This window comes from Capricornis sumatraensis, chromosome 3 (genome assembly GCF_032405125.1).
Source record: "Capricornis sumatraensis isolate serow.1 chromosome 3, serow.2, whole genome shotgun sequence".
Classification (NCBI taxonomy): domain Eukaryota; kingdom Metazoa; phylum Chordata; class Mammalia; order Artiodactyla; family Bovidae; genus Capricornis; species Capricornis sumatraensis.
In genome coordinates this window covers 39,822,211-39,843,061 of record NC_091071.1, presented here as the reverse complement: position 1 = coordinate 39,843,061, position 20,851 = coordinate 39,822,211, and the positions used below count along the sequence as shown (strand labels likewise).

At 52.0% G+C, this 20,851-nt stretch overlaps 1 protein-coding gene across 2 annotated transcripts; it reads left to right on the top strand.

Moving 5' to 3' along the window:
* Positions 1-7,721: 7,721 nt before the first annotated feature.
* Positions 7,722-16,102, top strand: ZNF205 (zinc finger protein 205). Of its 2 annotated transcripts, none has more exons than XM_068967710.1 (6): positions 7,722-8,562; positions 12,208-12,421; positions 12,677-12,768; positions 13,124-13,244; positions 14,669-14,767; positions 15,027-16,102. In XM_068967710.1, exons 1-6 carry the CDS (start codon positions 8,380-8,382, stop codon positions 16,100-16,102), a joined length of 1,785 nt encoding a protein of 594 aa, XP_068823811.1. In that variant the 5' UTR covers positions 7,722-8,379. The 2 variants fall into 2 exon arrangements, with proteins under 2 accessions (XP_068823811.1, XP_068823810.1); XM_068967709.1 differs by having other exon boundaries at positions 14,666-14,767.
* Positions 16,103-20,851: the final 4,749 nt, after the last annotated feature.

Below are 20,851 nucleotides of genomic sequence, written 5' to 3'. Positions count from 1 at the left end.
GTAAGAAATTTTGAGATACATTCTTTTATTTATTCTGGCTGCACTGGGTCTTGCTCCTGGCATTCGGACTTCTTTTGTTGGGGCACACCAGCTCTTGAGAGGGGAGGGTGCGGGGAGGGGAGCAGTCCTCAGCAGGGGAGGCTCAGTTGCCCTGGGGCGCATACAATCTTAGTTTCCTCACCAGGGATTAAACTCCATGTCCGCTGCATTGGAAGGTGGATCCTTAACCACTGGACCACCAGGGAGGTCCTCCTCTTCATTCTTTTTTTTTTTTTTTTTTTAATGAGTTGATTTAATTCCAGGTGGTACAGAAATCAGGACAGAATGAAGACTTAAGAACCACACTTTGGCAGGAATCTGGGCTAGGTTTACTATGATCTCACAGTTAAAGCAGAAAAAACTGAGAACTAAAGAGAAGGTGAACCACTGTATGATTTATTTATTTTTAACAGAAGTTTTTTCTTAAAGGTACAATAGGTTCCAAGACAACACTTCATTCTAGCTTATGTGTGCATTAGTTGCCCAGTTGTGTCCCACTCTGTCCATGGAGTTTTTCAGGCAAGAGTACTGGAGTGGGTAGCCATTCCCTTCCCCAGGGAATCTTCCTGACCCAGGGATCAAACCTTAGCCTCCTGTATTGCAGGCAGATTCTTTACCATCTGAGCCACCAGGGACGCCCCTTCATTCTAGCTATAGGTGGTGACAGATGTTATGGCAGGGAGTCCAGATGTTTAAAAATGCATGGGATTAAGGATCGTCATTGCCTCAGACACTCCTTTTTCCCAGATTTCTAAATTCCACCTGTGACCAGAGGCCCCTTAGCTTTTAGCTCCTCAAGTTTCTTTTGCTCTTTCTGTATCAGTTTGAATGCTTTATTTCCCTCATCTATCTCCTTGGCTTGCCTTTGTGGTTGGACATGGTAACTGCCACCCCTTCCCCCATTTTATTTTAATTAATTAATTTATTTTCACCACAACATGCAGCTTGTGGGATCTTAGTTCCCTGACCAGGGATCGAACCTGTGCCCCCTGCATTGGAAGCATGGAGCCTTAACCATCTCATCAGTCCCCAAGTTCCTTAGGTCTGATAGCCTACATTCCTTACATCTGTGTTCTCTACCGCCACTGTCACTACCAAGTCCAGGTCACCATCCTCTCTTGCCTGGATCATAGCAATGGCCTAACTGGCTTCTTTTCATTCACTTCCTTTTTTCGTCTCCCCGACCCCACCCTACCCCATACACTGCACAGCATGTAGGATCTTAGTTCCCCAGCCGAACCCTTGGCCTCTGCCCTGGAAGTGCAGTCTTAACCACTGAACCACCAGGGAAATCTCCCTCCTTTTTTCTTTTAAAGTGAACTTTTAGGTGAACTGCACAGATATGTGTGGAAACTCAAAATGAAGAACGTGTTGAAATTCCACCAGCTGAAAACAGCCCTTGAGCCAGCATCCCAAGCAAATCAGAATTCACTGGTACTTTACTCTGGTGCCTCCTTGTGGTCACTTCCATTCTCCTATAATCTCGATCTTGACTTCCAGTCACAGCAGATTAGTTTGGTCTGTTCTGGAACTCCGTGCAAATGAAGTCACACAAGAGGAACTCTCCTCTGACCTTACTCCACAGTGGGGGACTCATCCACGTGTTTCTGATTCCCTGAAGATATGCCCCCGTGGTGTTGTTTATTCATTCTGTCGCTATGTGAGGGGGGAGGGGGTTCAGTTTGAGGCCATACTTAATAGCTCTTGTAGGTCTCTGGGAACCATACAGGTGTGTGACTGTAGGGTGTGTGCCCAGGAGGAAATCGCTGTGTGATAGGGTATGTGGATATTCAGGTTCAGAAGGTTCTGTCCCACCTGTGCAGGGAGCTGGTACCATGTCCTTTCCCGATGTGTGCAGACTCATCTTGTGCCTTTCTCCGCCCAGTCCTAGGACCAGCCATTTCTCCATGGAGCCCCGATTCCTATCATTACTGATTTTTTTCACACTATAAAGCATTCACAAAAATAGGATTTTTAAAAGGAGAAGTAAAACTAATGGAAGTTATACATTTCTTTCACACCCAGTCAAGTGAAAAAAATAAAATAAAAGAGATATTTGCGAAAGACCACATGACATGTAGAGGGGGGAGTCTGTGAGCTGAGGGCAGGGGGCAGAGATGGCATGCAGCAGGATGAAGGGCTGGAAACATTAGCTGAAAAGGACATCAAGGGCGGGTGTCTGAGTGCCATTGTCATCTGCTCCCATGAGTGGCCTCCAGGAGGGTTCTCTGATTCGTAGCCAGTCACAATGCCTCGTAAGTGCCCCCATCCCTGCTTCAGTGTCTTTCACTTTTGTGAGTGAATGCGGGCTGAAACTCTACCCAAGACTGGGGGACACTTTAGGGTATCCGACAGCAGGAGGTAGCCACAGCAACAGTGAAGGGTATTTGGGGATAATGACAGTGACCTGGTTTCCTAAAAATGCAGCAACTTCTAAGGAGAAAGTAAGTTAATTTACTCTAGTATCTACCCCCAAAGACCCAGGTGGAGTGACTATTGAGCTCAGTCTCAGTAGACAGTCCCCTTCCTATCTGTAGTGTAAGCTGTCTTTAGCGCCCAGGTAGAGACAATGTTCTGGAAGGTGGGATGAGGGTGTTTGGGAAACATCCAGTCAATTCTACATTTCTGGGGGCTTTTCTGGCCCTGGTCTTCATGGGTTGCCTGGCTGAAGCTGCCAGACTTGACAATCGTGGTAAGAAATGCTTGGAGCTGCTGCCTAGGGAGGAGCCTCCTTGTCCTCCTGGAGCTTGCCCAGGGCAGGAAAGCGCCATATGTGCCAACTGTGATGGGCAGACTTCTAAGTCAGCATCACAGCTGAGATCCAGGAGCCAGGTTTGGGGTTGGCAGTCTCTCTACCTGCCCTGTTTGCAAGATCAGAGGTTAGGGGCTTCCCTGGTTCTCCCATGGTTAAGAATCCACCTTGCAGTCCCCTGCAGGGGACACAGGTTCAATCCCTGGTCCAGGAAGATCCACAAGCCTCAGGGTTAAGCCCCAGTCCCACAACTACTTAGCCTGCACTTTGAAGCCCAAGTACTGAGCCCGTATGTAGCCCCCACTGAAGCCCACAAGCCCTAGAGCCCATGTTCCATAAGAAGAGAAGCCACCGCAAAGGGAAACCCACACACCACAACTAGGGAGTCACCCCCACTCTCCACAACTAGAGAAAGCCCCTGCACAGCAAGAAGACCCAGCACAGCCAATACCAAGGTGTTTTTTAAAAACCAGATGTTAGTCTGTTCACTCCTTGGAAAGAAGCAAAGGTTCCATCATAAGAGCTGCTGGGTAGTTTCAGTTGCTGCAAGGCTGGGGCATCAAGGAGTGGGTGGTGAGTAAATTGTGATGTAGCCACACAACAGAATGTGCCACAGTTACAAAACAGCAAGGCACTGCTTGAGAACGGCAGAACTCTTGGCACATAACCGTCTGTCCAAATCTGCACCAAGACTTGACTGAACTCTAGCACGGCTTCCAGCAGCATAAGGCTATGATGACTGCAGCCCCCCTTTAAAATGCCTGCCCGAGATAGCTCCACGCTGTAGAATTTACTATGTGTTCTAGCCAACACCTGATGATGGGCCCCTCACCTCACTTTCTTAGAGCATTTGCTAAAGGCTTATAATGTGAACATATGTCTCTTTCAACCCTGAAGCATCCTGATTCACAGCCCTGAGAGTCATACTTTTGAAATGTACTCATCAGAAAGAACAGGGCCTCTGTCTCCCTTCCTGTGGGAGGACGGACTCCCGACTCCCACATCTGCCAGCTGGCAGGCACCCCCCTCCCCCAACTGCATCTTCACTGACCGGCTCTTTGTAATTTTTCACTTTTCTGACTCTACTGACCTCTCTGCCACACCCCAGTTCTCCCTTTGAAACGCCCAGTCACCTCTGCACATAGGATGGAGCTCAGCTCTTTGCCCTGCTGTCTGTAGATACCGCATAAAACCTGTTTTCACCACTTACTAATGTCTGGTTGTGTTTATCTTTGACAGGCTGCATGCTTTGGTTTCTCTATTTCTATGTTTTTCATACTGAACATCTGTAAGATATGTGTCACCTACGTAGAGGGAGCAAGTTAGCAGCATACACTCATTTTTGGAACAAAACTCCCATCGGACGTGGAGGGGCGGAGATCCGTGGCCCGGGAGGCTGAACTGAGCGCTGGGCGGGAATTCGCGCTCACGAGTCCCCGGAGCCGACGCTTTCGAGCAGAGGGCCCTCGCGCGGCCAGTCCCATTCTCCCCACGGGGAACTTGAGGGCTCCCGGGCGTCCGCCCCTCGGTCCTTATCGCCCCAGTTGCCCACGTGCCCCTGGTCCACAGGCGGGCTCCACGAGAGACCCAGGAAAACCGGAAGTTGAAATGGGCAGCGGGACGGGAGACGCGGGCACACCAGCCAAGGTCAGGTAGCAACTGGATCACCCTCCAGCCCCGGCGGGGCTGCCTTCGGGGCGCGAACTGGATTGCGCTCTGCCGGCGGGACGCTAGAGCCGTTGCCTGGGCGACGCGCTCACCGCGTCGGTATTCTGCTGGCAGCGCAGCTGGGTTGCGCCGACTTGTGCGCATTCTGGGCCTCGCTTGGCTCCAAATGCGTCCTCCAGCTGCCACCTCGCAGCCCCGGGCATGGAGTCGCGGGTTCCCTGTACACCTCCGGGGGTCAGCGGACCGCCGGCCGCGTGAACGCTCACGACCTGATCTCCAGCTGCCCTGAAAGTTCTAAAGATAGCATTTTCTTACTCAAGCTCACTGAAGTCACAGGATACCAGAGTTGGCATTTGTTGAGCATTTCCCGTCCCTGAAGTTCCAAAAAGCCCCTTCATCCGTGACAATTATTTTGTAAACAGGCTCCTGAGGTAGGTACACCCCTAACCTGGTGGCCTGTGAAACAAGACAGCAGATGTTTTCTGTTGGAATTGTATACAGTTCTTAAACTGCTTTTTGGTTTTAGTCATCAACATCAAAACCTCAGGATATTTCACATAAAAATTGAATTCTTTTTTGACTTCTCTTGAAAAATCCTCAAGTTTTTGGCTATATCGAACCCTCAAACACCCCTTTTAAACAAAATGTGGTTTCTTGAGAACTTCAAAGTCCCTTTCACTCCAGTCTTATACCCCAAGCACTGATCGTTTATTGTGAAGTGAAAGTCGCTCAGTCGTGTCCAACTCTTTGTGACCCCATGGACTATACAGTCCATGGAGTTCTCCAGGCCAGAATACTGGAGTGGGTAGCCTTTCCCTTCTCCAGGGGATCTTCAGTACTACCTGGTTACTGAAGGCATTTAAGTTTTTGACCGCTTTATTTATTGACTCACTCTGCCCTGGCGCCTTTCTGAAGTCTTTCAGGAAGTGCAATTCTCACACGGCAAATATTGATAATCCTTCCTCCTAGACCTGCTCAGGCCTAGAGCAAGCCCTGGAATGGTTTCCTCTCATTTCCAAGGAGTTAATGTCTGTCATATAGTAGGTACTCAATAAATATTTTCTGAACAGTTAAATAAATGCTGAGACTTCATTTGGTCTAGTTTAGGTGATCCCATAGTGGCATCCAAACCTCTGGGCTTTCTCAGTATCCCTGAAGTAGCCCCTTTTGTCTGATAGAGAAACGTTTGCCCAGAAATCAAGACACACACACTCTCTCTGCCCTTGGTATACTCCTGGGTCTGCCATGTGTGAGATGGTCCACCTCAGGGTGAATTCCTTTACTCTGGACACCGACTTGATGAAGAAACACTCCCAGACTTCACAGGTCATTTTTTCCAGGGCCCCTTGTGCCTTTTCTCTCAGTTTATAACCCTCTCTGGCTTGAAAACAGTATTGACTCTTGATACAACTTTGTTCACCTCTCTTTACCTTGAGGATTAAAACACCTGAAAATACTGACCAGAATCAAACTCCAGGGGTAATTTTTCTTTCATGATTTTTCATTTTTTCATTTTTCAGTTTTTCATTTTTGAGGGCATAGTAGAATCCCTCAGAATTCTAGGACTCTGAAAACAAGTTGAACTCCACAAGCAGAATTGCAAACCCAATTTCCTGCAAACCCAAAAAATGCTGCAAGGGCCAAGTGGGGAACCAAAGGTGGTCAACTGAGAGCAGATCCCTAATGGGAGAAATATGAATCCAGGGTTGCTCTGGTTGGTCTCCTTTCTCAAGACAGTCAATCTTATGGGGACTCTCCTAAGTTTTAAGTTTTGGTATCTAAGTATTGTTTTTTTCTTTTTTAAATTAAACCCTTGTTGAGCGCACACAGCAAGCACACCAAGGGGATGGTACAGGGGCCAGTGGTGTCTGTTTTCCTGGATGACGTGGATGCATCTCGGAGGACTCTGATGGGCAGAAGGCAGGGGGCCTGGGAACGTTTCCAGGAGGAATCTTCCTGGTATCTGACTACAGGGTTGACCTTCACCCCTTTCCTGACACCCGGTCTCCTGTGCCCTGTTAAGGAGGAATGGGTGCCTTGCCCCAGGAAGTGAAGCATAGTCTCTGCTCTCCCACTTTGGGAAACTTAGTTCTCAGGATCCGAGGGAAAGATGGAGGCGGAGAGGTGGACTATGAAGCCACCAGGGTTGTCTGAGGGTTTGGGACCCCATGCTGGGTCAGGGATGGCTGGGTCAGGCCCCTCTGTCACTTCTATCCCTAGCCTTGAGAGGGAGCTGGGGGTGGGGGGGAAGATGTCTGGAAAAAAAATGAGATTAATCCCACATCTTTCCAAGGTGTGAGGCATGTGGGGTAGGGGTGGGTAGAGCGTTGTTCCCAGGTCTCTCTGCTTCCTAGGATTGCTCTTAGGCAGCGAGACCTCCATGCCAGCCTTAAGGTCCTCTGAGATGCATCCTCGTCACCCAGGAAAACAGACACCACTGGCCCCTGCACCATCCCCTTGGTGTGCTTGCTGTGTGCGCTCAACAAGGGTTTAATTAAAAAAAAAAAAAAAACAAACTTTGAAACCAAAACTTAAAACTTAGGAGAGTCCCCATAAGATTGACTGTCTTGAGAAAGGAGACCAACCAGAGCAACCCTGGATTCATATTTCTCCCATTAGGGATCTGCTCTCAGTTGACCACCTTTGGTTCCCCACTTGGCCCTTGCAGCATTTTTTGGGTTTGCAGGAAATTGGGTTTGCAATTCTGCTTGTGGAGTTCAACTTGTTTTCAGAGTCCTAGAATTCTGAGGGATTCTACTATGCCCTCAGAGGACCTGCTGACCACTGTGGGAGCTTTAAATGAAATCCAAGGATGTCTCCATGGAGACACCGATAAGACCTTCAAAAACTGTGTACTGAAAAGGAGCACCATGTCCCTCCACTGGGCAGTGTCCATCCTGTAAGGACAGCTGCACATTTGAAACGTTTTCAAATATCAAAATCCTTTGACAAAATCTATGTTCCCTCTTTGGCGCCCCTGCTTGGCTGGTTTCACGAGTACAGGCCGGATAAAGCGGTTGTGAGCCAGCAAGGAGGATCTGGGGAGTCGTCTCCTGGCCGGCCGAGAGCAGGTGCAGCCGGCCTCGGGACCCCAGACCCGGAACCCTCCAGCCTGGGAACCCTGTAGGGCTGCAGCTGCGTGGGGAACGGGATCTGGGAGGGACTTCCTGTCGTTCCTAATCCCAGTCTCCACCAGGCTCCTTGCGCCGGGTGCAGGCTGCGGAGACTCCCTTCCCCGGGGGCGGGGCTCCGCCGCCCGTAGCGCCCCCTCCGCCTTCACGTCGGTGAGAGCGGGGCTGGGAGGGCGCCTGGATCCCGAGAGCCGCGCGGGTGGCCGGCTGGCAGGAGGGGCCGGGGTCAAAGGTGGAAGGCTACGGGCTGGCGGGGAGAGGAGGAGGCCTGGACCGGGTTCGGAGAGAGGAAGGACACCATTCGTGCGGGACCGTGAGCAGGATGGACGCCCGGCCCGGGCGGGTGGTTGCAGCCGCAGGGAGGGCTGCTGAGAGCGGGCGGCTCAATTTCGGGATCCCAGGTGGGACCGAGTCAGGTCGAGGGCAGGGTTGTGTGTGTGTGTGTGTGTCCGGGGCCGGGAGACTCCGGAGCCTCGATTCCTCCGCCGAGCTGGCTGCGGCGGGCGGGGCCCCACTCAGCACCTGTTTGGTAACATCTCTGCAGATCTTTACGCTCTTGGTGACGGGAGATACAGATTCCAAATTCCCCCAGCTTTCCCTCACCCAGCTGCTCTGAGATTCGGAGTTGTTGCTTCAGCGATAAAGGGGATCACAGAAAACAGCAGTCAGAGCGAGGAACCAAAAACAGCTTAGAGAGAGAGGCCGTTGGAGGGCGTCCGGGAGGCTTTATGTCCGACTGGGGCCAAGGATGGGTCTGGTCCCGCGTGGGGATTTCGGAGCTTTCAGGGGATGTCCAGGAGACGCTGGCTGATTTCCTTCTGCTCCTCCAGGCTCCTGGCCAGAAGCTGGAGGGGGCTTGGCCAACACGAGCACAAAACGACTCAACGGTGCTTTCTGGCTCTGAGATTTAAAAAAATGTCTGCAGACGACAGAGGCATCCGGGCTACCCAGAACAAGGAGAGAGCCCGAGAGGTATGAAAGGGGTGTTGGGAAGGGACGGCATGCACTGGAAGGATTGGAGTGGGAGGGGATTTTTCAGGGCAGGGCATTTGAAAGAGTTAGACTCTCTGAGGGAGCAAGGCTGGTAGATGGGTTCGGGGGTGTTGAAGAGAAGGTATGATGGAAAATACCTTCCACCAGGGAATTGACTTCTATGGGACTGTTTTCCTTTGCCTGGTGAATTCATAGTCAGCAGACCAAAAGCTACATAAGATGGTAAGGGGGTTGCATGGGGAGTCCTACAGTCCTACATGGGGTTTGCTCTGGGCAAATGGGCACATGGCAAGCCTCACCCCTCTGCCTGGGTCCCCAGCTCCTCTCACTCTGGGCCTGAGCACTTAGTCCTTCCTGTGTGTGTGTAATTAACCTGAGGGAGGACCAGGGTCACCAGCCGTGGGAGAACCCGAGTCAGCTGCAGCTGAGTGTGCGAGCTTGCGCAGACCCCTGGCCTCTGGGAACCAGGCGTCTGTCTGTAAAATGAGGATCACGTGCCTGCCGTGCCCACCTGTCTCGCCAGGTGGTAGGGAGGCTGGGAGAAGATAATAGGCAGGGGAGTCGTCTGTGTGCAGCTTGTCAGCCCCTAGGAGCTCATTACTGCAGCTTATAAACCAGCACCACCCATAGCAACTAGATCCTGGGTCAGAGAAACCTGGAACTCCTCAACTAGGATTCCAGTGGCTGCAAGTGCAAAGACAAATCAAGTGTGTGTTTTCTGTGTTCATATCGTAGAAGCACAAAGAATTTTTACCGCTGCTCAGTTTCCCCTCCATCATGCCTTTGTAACACCCAATGGGGCTCACAGGTCCATAGCATTCTCTACTACAGATTGGATTCTGTCGGCTCCCACAGGAGAGTGATAATAATAATTACCAGCACCGCTCTTTGTTCATCCAGAACTTTCTGGAGAGGGTAGCTCTCGCGTGTCTCCAGTGTGGAGGTAGAGCAGCTGGGTCTCAGAGGCCACCAGGCCCATGTGGCTCTCAGGCACTTTGACTCCTGGCTTAAGGTGTTTCTCGTCCAGACCCTAACCTGTACCCAGGTGGGTGGGAGGTGGAGGGATAGACTTGAGTTCCCAGCGGGAGGCTGGCTGGTGCCCAGTGCTGTGGGTGAGATGAGGCCTCACAGGACCTCCCAGTGCAAGGGAAGTGACTTTCTCCAATGCTCTGCTCTGCTTTGGGCTGAAAGGCTAGTGACCAGAGGTTACAGATTTCAGCCCCGGCAGCCTGACTCCAAAGCCTGCCCCTCAGCCTCCCAGAGGGCTGGGCCCTGAGGCTGCTGTGAAGGGGGCAGGGAGGGCCCTGGAAGTCCCACCGTGGGAGGCAGTGCTCAAGGGGATGAGCCTGGGAGTTTTCTTTCCATCAGACCTAGGTGGATGCAGGAACTCAACACATTTAGAGGTACTCTTGGACTTTTTCCAAATCAGAAACTCTAGCTTCTTTGACCAATTGAGTAAGGCCTGAAATGGCTCAAGGCCACAGGCTTTCCAGTCACTTTCAAGAAGTGGTGGCCCTGGAGGTGCCTTGTGGGTCAGCTCCACTTGAGTTCCAGTCTTGGTCAAGTCACTCCCAGCTCTGTGACCTTGGGCTGTTGTCTGATCTCAGAGCCTGGGCGTGTTAGGTTCCTGTGTTTGCTGTAACAAAGGACCACAAAGTGGGTGGCTTAAAACAACCAGAATTTATTTTCTCACACACTTGAAGGCCAGAACCCCAAAATCAAGGTGTTGGCAGGGCCCTCTCCCAAGGCTCTAGGGGAAGATCCTTCCTGCTTGTCAGCTTCTAGTGGCTCCAGGTATCCCTGGGCTTCTGACAGCATCGTTCCAATCTCTACTAACAACTTCACATGGCTTTGCCTCTGTTTCTATGCCCTCTATTTTGTTGTTTTGTTTTGACTTGTGGGGTCCTAGTTCCACGATCAGAGATGAAACCCTGGCCCTTGGCAGTGAAAGCTTGGAGTCCTAACCACTGGACCACTGGGAAATCCTTGGGTCCTCTCCTCATATAAAGATACCAGTCACTGGATTTAGGGCCCAACTGATTCCAGGATGATTTCATTTCAAGATCCTTAACTCATTATATCTGTGCTGAGTTGCTTCAGTTGTGTCCGACTCTGCGACTCTATGGACCATAGCCTCCATTACATCTGAAAGACCTTTAATCCAAATAAGGTTCCAAGTAGACATGAATTTTGGGGGAACACTGTTCACCTGACCCAACTACACTGTTTCCTCATGTATTCAGTTCAGTTCAGTCGCTCAGTTGTGTCCGACTCTTTAACCCCATGAACCGCAGCACACCAGGCCTCCCTGTCCATCACCAACTCCTGGAGTCCACCCAAACCCATGTCTATTGAGTCAGTGATGCCATCCAGCCATCTCATCCTCTGTCATCCCCTTCTCCTCCTGCCCTCAATCTTCCCAGCATCAGGGTCTTTTCCAATGAGTCAGCTCTTTGCATCAGGTGGCCAAAGTATTGGAGTTTCAGCTTCAACATTAGTCCTTCCAATGAACACCCAGGACTGATCTCCTTTAGTATGGACTGGTTGGATCTCCTTGCAGTCCAAGGGACTCTCAAGAGTCTTCTCCAACACCATAGATCAAAAGTATCAATTCTTCTGTGCTCAGCTTTCTTTATAGTCCAACTCTCACATCCATACATGATCACTGGAAAAACCACAGCCTTGGCTAGATGGACCTTTGTTGGCAAAGTAATGTTTCTGCTTTTTAATATGCTATCTAGGTTGGTCATAACTTTCCTTCCACAGAGTAAGCGTCTTTTAATTTCATGGCTGCAATCACCATCTGCAGTGATTTTGGAGCCCAGAAAAATAAAGTCTGACACTGTTTCTACTTACTCCCTCCCCATCTATTTCCCATGAAGTGATGGGACCAGATGCCATGATCTTAGTTTTCTGAATATTGAGCTTTAAGCCAACTTTTTCACTTTCATCAGGAGGCTCTTTAGTTCTTCACTTTCTGCCATAAGGGTGGTGTCATCTGCATATCTGAGGTTATTGATATTTCTCCCGGCAGTCTTGATTCCAGCCTGTGCTTCCTCCAGTCCAGTGTTTCTCATGATGTACTCTGCATATAAGTTAAATAAGCAGGGTGACAGTATACAGCCTTGATATACTCCTTTTCCTATTTGGAACCAGTCTGTTGTTCCACGTCCAGTTCTAACTGTTGCTTCCTGACCTGCATACACATTTCTCAGGAGGCAGGTCAGGTGGTCTGGTATTCCCATCTCTTTCAGAATTTTCCACAGTTTATTGTGATCCACACAGTCAAAGGCTTTGGCATAGTCAATAAAGCACAAATAGATGTTTTTCTGGAACACTCTTGCTTTTTTTTTTAGAGAATAACAATCTACACTGGTATGCGAGGTGTGAGGCTCACGTTGGGAAGAGGTGTCTGCCCCGTGGGCACCTGCAGGGCCATGGCCAGCTTCCCTTCCTTTCCCCATGGTCCTGCTTGCTGGTGGGCGTGAACCAGGGTGTGCGGGTCTCGGGGACAGAGAGGGGAGCAGGGCAGCCTTGCCCTTGGGCGTACGCTCCACCGCCCGCGGGCTCTGCCTCTGTATCTCCCATCCTCCGTCCCAGTGCTGATGCTGCTGTCATTCCTAGACTCCAGGTCATGGGCATTCTTGTCAAGAAATGCTCTCTGAGTCAGAGGGGCCAGTGCCTCTAGGAGAGGCCCGGGAGTCACCCCGCATCAAGGTGGAGCCAGAGGAGCCACACCCTGAAGGGGTGTCGCCGGAGACCAGAGCTCAAGGAGCACGGGGCTGGGTGCCCCTAAGCCAGGGTGCTAAGGAGAAAGTGTGTTTCCTGCCTGGAGGAGGTGAGAAAGGGAATGGGGAGAGGGGCCCTTTCCCTGCTCCCAGCCCAGGTAGGGAGACCCAGGTGTCTGCTCCACCTTCCCCACAGAAGCCGCCCGACTCACGCTCACAGCCCACTGACCCTCCTCTCGGGTCAGGTTGGGGGTGGAGTTGGAGGCAGCGGGAGGTTCCTGATGGGCCTGGCATTCGTTCACTCCCGGGAGCAGGAGGGCCAAGCAGGGCGAGGTGGCCACCTGAGGACCTCTCTCCCCTCTCAGCCCCCCCAGCCCCCCAGATCCCTGTGCCCTCCTGCGAGGGGAGGACCAGAGACCGGCAGATGGCCACGGCGCTCCTCACTGCCTGGTCCCAGGTGAGTGTCCATGTCCAGGGCTGGAGGAGGAGCCAAAAGACGTGGAGGGACAGCGTCTGTGACGGAGCTGTGCTCCGGATCCAAGCGCTGGACCTGAGGGTGGGGGCCAGAGATCCTGAGCTTTGGAAGTGGTGCCGAGAGGGAGTCTTGCTTTTGTCCTGTGCTGTCCACAGTCGCATGGTTCTTGCCCCAAAAGTCTTCCTTAGGCAGCTGCCCTCCTTCACCAGCAGACCCAGGGCGGGCCTCACCGCAGTCAGCAGGATGGGGGTCCAGGTCTGTCCTCGTCCTGGCACCACTGAGCGCCTCCACCACTTCCCGATGAGTCCCGGAGAGGGGGCCTTCTGTGTTGTTTCAGATGCCGGTGACCTTTGAGGACGTGGCTCTGTACCTCTCCCGGGAGGAATGGGGCCGGCTGGACCACACCCAGCAGAGCTTCTACAGGGAGGTCCTGCAGAAAAGGAGCGGGCTGTCCTTGGGTAAGGGCTGGGCAATCAGAGCAGGGCCCATCCACTGCCACCTCCTCCCCCATTTCCATGGCTTGAATCCCCTCTTGCAGTTCATCCAGACCTCACTGTCCTATAGAACCTTCCTAGTGGTGGAAGTGTCCTTTCTGTGCTGATGTGGTAGCCACAAGCCAGATGTAGCTAGTGAGTCCTTGAAATGCAGCTGGAGCCACTGAGCTCTTTTATCTCATTTTAATCAGCTCAGATTTGAGCTGAAGCAGCCACACATGGCCAGCGGCTGCCATGTTGGACAATGCCCACCTAGAGACTGTGCTCCAGTTCTTCCCTAGCTCCTTCCAGTAGCTCCCCTTCCTCTCCCCTCCAAGCCCAGCTTCAGAGGTGTCTGAGCAGAAAGCTTTGCTCTGGGCCAGGCTGCAGGCCCAGGGGATGGGGAACGGTGCCAGCTGGTCCCTCCAGGCCTTTGACTCTGAGCTGTCACATTCCTCTCCCAGGGCCATGTCCTCTTCTCAGAGGGGCCTTGGTTCCCTCGGTTTTTCTCGTGGTGAGTAATTAAGTCCCAGGGCTTTGACTCCTCAAATTCAAGCTCTGGTTTTCATGACAGAATTTTATGAGGGTTTATGGGAAAATCAGAGCGTTCATTCATTCATTTGGTCAGTCTGTCTGCGTGTCTGTTACACACCTGCTAGTCTCGGTGGAGCCACAGACTGGGTGGTTCCACCTTCTGACTTTGGTGGTAGGCCTCAGGATCACAGCAGTGGCTCTGCTCATGCCTGTAATTATCTCAGGTTTGCTCACCACCCAATGTTGGGACTCTCTGGGGCCTCGGCCAGCAGGTCCAGGCAAGTCCTGGGAGATCAGAGGGAACCAACCTCCCGTCGCACCCCCATGGTGGGCCTCATGAATGCCCTAAACCACCCACTGGTCCACGCGTTCCTTTGCTCCCATGGGGCTTGGATCAGGTCGTGAAGCCCAGGGCCCCCTCTGCTGTCTTCCTGGCTTGACCAGAATTCCCAGGCCCTCAAACCTGGGGGACTTGGCAAATGGGACGTGGTCCCTGATGTATGGGTGGTCTGTGTCCCTAGCCCTCTCAGCCCAGCCCTCCTGCTGGCCTCTCTCTGCCCACTGCCCCTGTCCCAGGAGCCCTCTTTATGGTCCTGGAAAGGTGCAGGTGCAGGAGAGGAAGATGCCTCTGGATTCTGACTGAGGGGGCCCACTGCTGGGGGCTGTGTGACACAGGGGTGGCCAGCCCTGAGAAGAGTGTCCGGATGATGCTGGGAAACTGTGCCCTGAGAGGGTGTGGCCATCTGGTTTTGCCCTGTATTTGCAGAGCTGCACCCCCTCTTTTGCTCCATCACTTCTCTGGAGGGTGGGTGCTGGTATCTCCCACTGTGCAGCCCGAAGGGCCCTGGCTGAGCGCAGCATTTCTTTCCAAGCAGGGTTTCCCTTCAACAGACCTTTCTGGGCCTCTCAAGTGCAGGGCAAGGGCGAGGCCCCGGGCTCCAGCAGGCAGTTGGGACGTGAGGAGGAGAAAAGAGGTGCGTGCAGAGGGGACAGGTGGGTGGAGTAGTGGGGTCTTGGCTGTCACTCGCTGATGCCCCAGGTCAGTGCGGGCTGTTTCCTGTGGGGTGCAGACACACAGCCCCTCCTGGGCCGGGGCTACCCACCTCCCCTCCTGTGTGGAGGTGGCTCTTGCTTCCAGGGTGCCCCGCAGGTGCTTGCCCTCATCTCCATCTCCAGAACTCCCCTGGGGCCCTCATGAAAGCCTCTCTCTTGCTGGAAACCCTGTTTATCCAGGAGTGGTAGAGCCAGACAAGGAGGAGCTGGCTGCATCCCTGGGAGCCCTTGGCGATGCAAAGTCCTTCAAAAGTCCTTCCTGCAGAGTGGGAAGAGCCCAGGGGGAGGCCCCGCGGTGCAGGCAGCGAGCAGCCAGCGGCCAGAACTCAGGGCCAGCCAAGGACGATGTGCAGCCCTGTCCCGTGGAGGAGGCGCAGCCGGAATCAGCCCCGCCTGATACCGACCTCCCGAAAACCCAGGAGGGCCACTTCCCAGAGCAGCCCAGGGAAGGGGAGACAGCCGCCCCCGAGAGCAGCGAGGAGGGCCTGGCGCTGGACAGCGAGGCGGGCAAGAAGACCTACAAGTGCGAGCAGTGCGGCAAGGCCTTCAGCTGGCACTCACACCTGGTGACGCACCGGCGTACGCACACGGGCGAGAAGCCCTACGCCTGCACGGACTGCGGCAAGCGCTTCGGCCGCAGCTCGCACCTGATCCAGCACCAGATCATCCACACGGGCGAGAAGCCCTACACCTGCCCGTCCTGCTGGAAGAGCTTCAGCCACCACTCGACGCTGATCCAGCACCAGCGCATCCACACGGGCGAGAAGCCCTACGTGTGCGACCGCTGTGCCAAGCGCTTCACTCGCCGCTCGGACCTGGTCACCCACCAGGGCACCCACACGGGCGCCAAGCCGCACAAGTGCCCCATCTGTGGCAAGTGCTTCACGCAGAGCTCGGCCCTGGTCACCCACCAGCGCACCCACACCGGGGTCAAGCCCTACCCATGCCCCGAATGCGGAAAGTGCTTCAGCCAGCGATCCAACCTCATTGCGCACAACCGCACGCACACCGGCGAGAAGCCCTACCACTGCCTCGACTGCGGCAAGAGCTTCAGCCACAGCTCGCACCTCACCGCCCACCAGCGCACCCACCGCGGCGTCCGGCCCTACTCCTGCCCACTGTGCGGCAAGAGCTTTAGCCGGCGTTCCAACCTGCATCGGCACGAGAAGATCCACACGGCGGGGCCCAAGGCCCTGGCCATGCTGATGCTGGGGGCGGCCGAGGCTCTGGCAGCACCCTCACTTCCCCCTACCTAGGAGGCTGGGAGGGAGGGGCTGGGGCATCTGCTGTGGGGGTGTGACCTGGGAGACCCAGGAAGGGAGGCAGGGAGGTGCTGGCATGGGGGTGGCAACACGGGAGGAGCTCAGATGAGGACCAGGCGTGCTCGCCGCAAATTAAAGGCCTTGGAATTCAAGCGACAGCCTATAGCTTCCTTTCATGGGGCCCTGGAAGCTGATGCTGGACTCGTGGGGAAAGTGGAGCCTTCCGGGGCAACTATGCATTCTCACTCAGTCCTCTGAGAAGGCACCTTCCTTCCCAGGCTTTACCTGGCTTGGGACCCATTCCAGAATCTAGAGGTTTCCAACCTGAAGCCAACTGGCCACTTCTGCTGCTCTTGTCATTAGGTGTTCCCGCTGAGCCCTGGGCCCTGCCATGGCTTTTTTCCTAGGGAGTCGGGAGCAGGGCAGAGTCAGCATGGCAATTCATGCTCAGTGTCTTCTGCCTACCTTGTCTCCTGTCTCAGGCACTGGGGCCTGCATTTTGTGGTTGCACATTTTCACCTGCATCCCTCAGGTCCCAGCTTCAATCCAGTGAGGATTTCTCACTTACCAGGGATCCCCTACCTCTCCTGGTCCTTTCTGAGGCTGATGCCATCTCCCTCTCCTACTTCTCACTTCCTTGGCCTTTTTGCACAGTTCAGTCTCTCACTTGTGTCTGACTCTTTGCGACCCCATGGACTGCAGCACGCCTGGCTTCCCTGTCCTTCACCAACTCCCGGAGTTTACTCAAACTCGTGTCCATCAAGTCAGTGATGCCATCCAACCATCTCATTCTCTGTTGTCCCCTTCTCCTCCCACCTTCAATCTTTCCCAGTATCAGGATCTTTTCAGATGAGTTGGTTCTTCACATCAGGTGGCCAAAGTATTGGAGTTTAAGCTTCAGCATCTGTCCTTCCAATGAATATTCAGGACTGATTTCCTTTAGGATGGACTGGTTGGATCTCCTTGCATGCAGTCCAAGGGACTCTCAAGAGTCTTCTCCAACACCACAGTTCAAAAACATCAATTCTTCGGCGCTCAGCTTTCATTATAGTACATGTCCTTTGTAATTTGCCCTGCCTAAGCCTGCCTGCTTGTTTTACCCTTGGCCTTGATAAAATGAAAACTTCGAGTTCCTAATCATTGGACCGCCAGGGAATTCTCCGGCCCAAGTCCTTGCTAAAGGCATAATGCCGTACCTGGGCCGGGCCGGGGACGTCGGCTGATTCAGCACTGCGATAGCCTGAGAAACTCCTCCCAAACTCGTGTGACCTCGCGGAGTCGGCAGTCTGGGGGTCGCCTCATATCCCGGAGGACGAGTTTCGTAAGGTCCCGCCCCTCCCACGTTGGCCTTTGCCAATCAAGTGTCGAGGCGGGGCTAGGGGGTGGGCTCCAGCAAAAGTGACCAGTTAAGACAGATGTTCGTTTTCTAGGCATTCCCTCCCCCTCACGCCCCCTAGCCGCACGGTTGCCTGGCAACTGGTCGACGCTTTGGGCTTTGGAACTTTGCCTTTTCCGCTCAGCCAGGCCTACCACCGAGACGCCAAACCTCCTGCCGTCCTAGAGAGGGGGCGGACAGAAGGCGAGGGCTCGGGCCACAGCCGCTTCCAGCTTAGCTTCTTGAGAAGAGCTGAGACTTATTGCTGCCCAGAGACCACATAAGGCCCTGGTAATGGCTGGCCTATGCACGGTAGCCGGCGAGTCGTGGCCCCGGCACAGGAGTTCAGCGAGAGCCCAGACGCTTCCTCCCAGCGCTCTTAACACCTGCTGAGCCTTGAAGCAGGGCCTAACTGGGCTGCCTGGAAAAGTCGGGTGTGGAAACTGCCTGAAGAAGACCTTGATTCTTTTGCTGGGAGCCGGGGAAAGTGAGGCAGTCCATGCTGGAGGGGGACATGGTGATGAGTGGCGCGCAGGGGTGGATGGTAAAGGGCGAGGAAACGTTAAATAGGGGCTTTGCTGCATTCACTCCTTCATTTTTCAAATACGAAATGAAAACGTGCCTTCCAGGTCCTTTGCTAAATATCGAAGAATAAGCGATGAAAAAAACCAGACAAGACAAGATCCGTGCCCTCAAGGGGATCCGCTCTAGCAAGGGAGACTAACAAGCAGTGTAAACGTATGAATGACATATACATTACTTTCAAGTAGTGACAGATACCAGAAAAAAAGGAACCGGGTGAAGTACGGGAGGATGGTAGGTACTGGTTGTTGGAGACGGCCCCTCACAGGAGGGAACGTTTGGGCTTTGGGGGTAGGACCTTGCAAGCTAGGGGAACAGAATGAATAAAAGCCCTACCCTGAGGAAGATTGGTGTTCCAGGAGTTGAAATGACACCAGTGGTGGAAGGGAGGGGTGGGGGTTGGTTAGAAAGGTGAGACTTGAGAGAGGCTATGGCCTGCGATTTCACCCTGGTGTGTTGTGTGAAGGGTGGAGAATGGGCGTTCATGAAAATGGTCCGACCATGGCGTCCACTTTCTCATGCTCCCCGGCCATCCAGAGATGTGTGATCAGGCAGGCTTCCTGCCTGGGTTGCAGAGGCAGGACTCTGTGGCTTGCGCCTGTCACCTCCTGGAACTAATGCCAGTTTTTCTGTTCTCAACAAAGCTCCAAGTGAGCCCTAATGATTAAGATCCAACAGGCCACCGACCAGAACAAGCTGGGCTCAAATCTTCCAGGGAAAGTGGAAAAGATGCCTGGGAGGTCCTAACTCCTGCTGTCTCTCATGCATGAGTCCTCTTTCCTGTGGCGTGACCGTTTGACAGGCTCCTGGTGATGAATAATTCCCTGAGAATACCCATTCTTTATTGAGTGTTTCCTTGTGTTAAAAGTTAGTATTGGGCTAAGTGGTCTATGTGTATTCTCTCATTTATTTAATCTTTATAACAACCCTATGAGGTAATGAATCAGGATTCAGTTCAACTGCAAATAATAGAGACCCAAAATAAAGATGATCTTAAACAAGATAGAAGTGAATTTCTTAAGACAACACCTGTAGGTGGGCTGGAGATAGCTTATGGCAGAACTGGCACAGCAGCCCTAATCCACAAAGTCAGTAGATACCTAGACTCCTCCAAGCCTGCTGCCCCACCGCCATTAAAGTCTCACTTCACTGACCCCAGACAAGCAGTGGGACTTAATCATATGTGCCAATTTAAAAAATTTTAACCAAATGGGAATATTATGTACAACTTCATGTTAATCTGAAATTGTTGATGAAAGAGATGATTTCCTAGAAAAATCATATCAAGGTTTAGTCAAGATCACATAGAAATTCAGAATATCCAGTATCCCATAGAGAAATTATAAAAATAAAAAATATGTATTTTTACTTTTTTTTTTTAAAGACTGAAAGAAAATCTGATTTTATCTTGAGTTTAGATTTGACAGGAAAGGCACTAGGACCATTGCCAATTTTCCAGTAGGCTGGGTGAAAAGAGAGACTCAGGTCAAAGGATTTGAACATTATTTGCTTGAGATGGGGAGAGACTTTAGGTGGGGAAATTAGCTACCCCTGCATAAAGTGCACACAGTGTGTGCATGCGTGTAGTCAGTCGTGTCCAACCCTTTGCGACCCCGTGGACTGTAGCCTGCCAGGCTCCTCTGTGCATGCAATCTCTCAGGCAAGAATAAACTCTTAGCAGGCAGTAATGCTAGTTAGGGTTTACATTCTGGTTAAAATAGAGATCCAAAATAAGAGTGGCTTAATCTCAGTATCTGTTTCTCTCTTACACCATCATCTGGGCATAAATCCACCCACAATAATCAGGAATCCAGGCACTTCCACCTTCTTGCTTTGACACCCCTAGGGTTAGTGTCATCTGCATGGTCCATGACCCCATGTCCAAATTTCTGCTAGCAGTTGGGGAAAAGAGAATAGAAAAACAGAACCCCTTTCTAGTAAGATACATACAGCACATCTGCTTATGTATCATTGTCTTCAGTATAAATACATGAAATACCATACTTCAATGCAGTAGACTGGAAATATATATTCTTTATTCTTAAGGGCCACATGCCCACTGAAAACTTACTATTGAAAGGGAAAACATACCGAGGAACCACTAGGTCTTTCTTCTTCAAATGAGAATAGATGCTCCATAATACAAGCATGGAAATATATATCAGAGACAAACAAAAAGTATTATCATTACCCAAGCCAATGATGCCCGCTGTCCTGAATTTTTTCAATATTTATTTCTTTTTATTCATTCATTTATTATTTTTAGCTGCACCAGGATCTTAGTTGTGTCGTGTGGGATCTAGTTCCCTGACCAGGGATCTCGAACATCCACTCACTGCATTGGAAGTCCAGAGTTTTAGCCATTGGACCAGAGGGAAGTCCCTGTCCTGATTTTTAACACTTTGGGAGTTCTGGACAATGCTATAAGACAAGAAAAATAATAAGTATAAATTCTAGAAATGAATATAACTTTTCTGGAAAGAAAAATTTTACTCTTTACAATATATATTTATATTTTCTAGCTAGAAAAATAAACTAAAACTATCAGAAGGAAAAGAAAATGCAATAAGATGGTCAACTTCAATACAATTATATACGAGTAATTTACCAACTACCAGCAATGCCCGATAGAGTATTTGGTAGGTGTGCCGGTTAATTTATTGTCTCTCAGACCCCCCCCCCCCCTCCAATAAACCCTTTTGGTCCTGCTTTGTGATAATGGAGCCAGATTCGTAGATGGTTCTCCTTCGCCAGCCAATTATATGTTAGTCTTTGTCAGTAGAGGG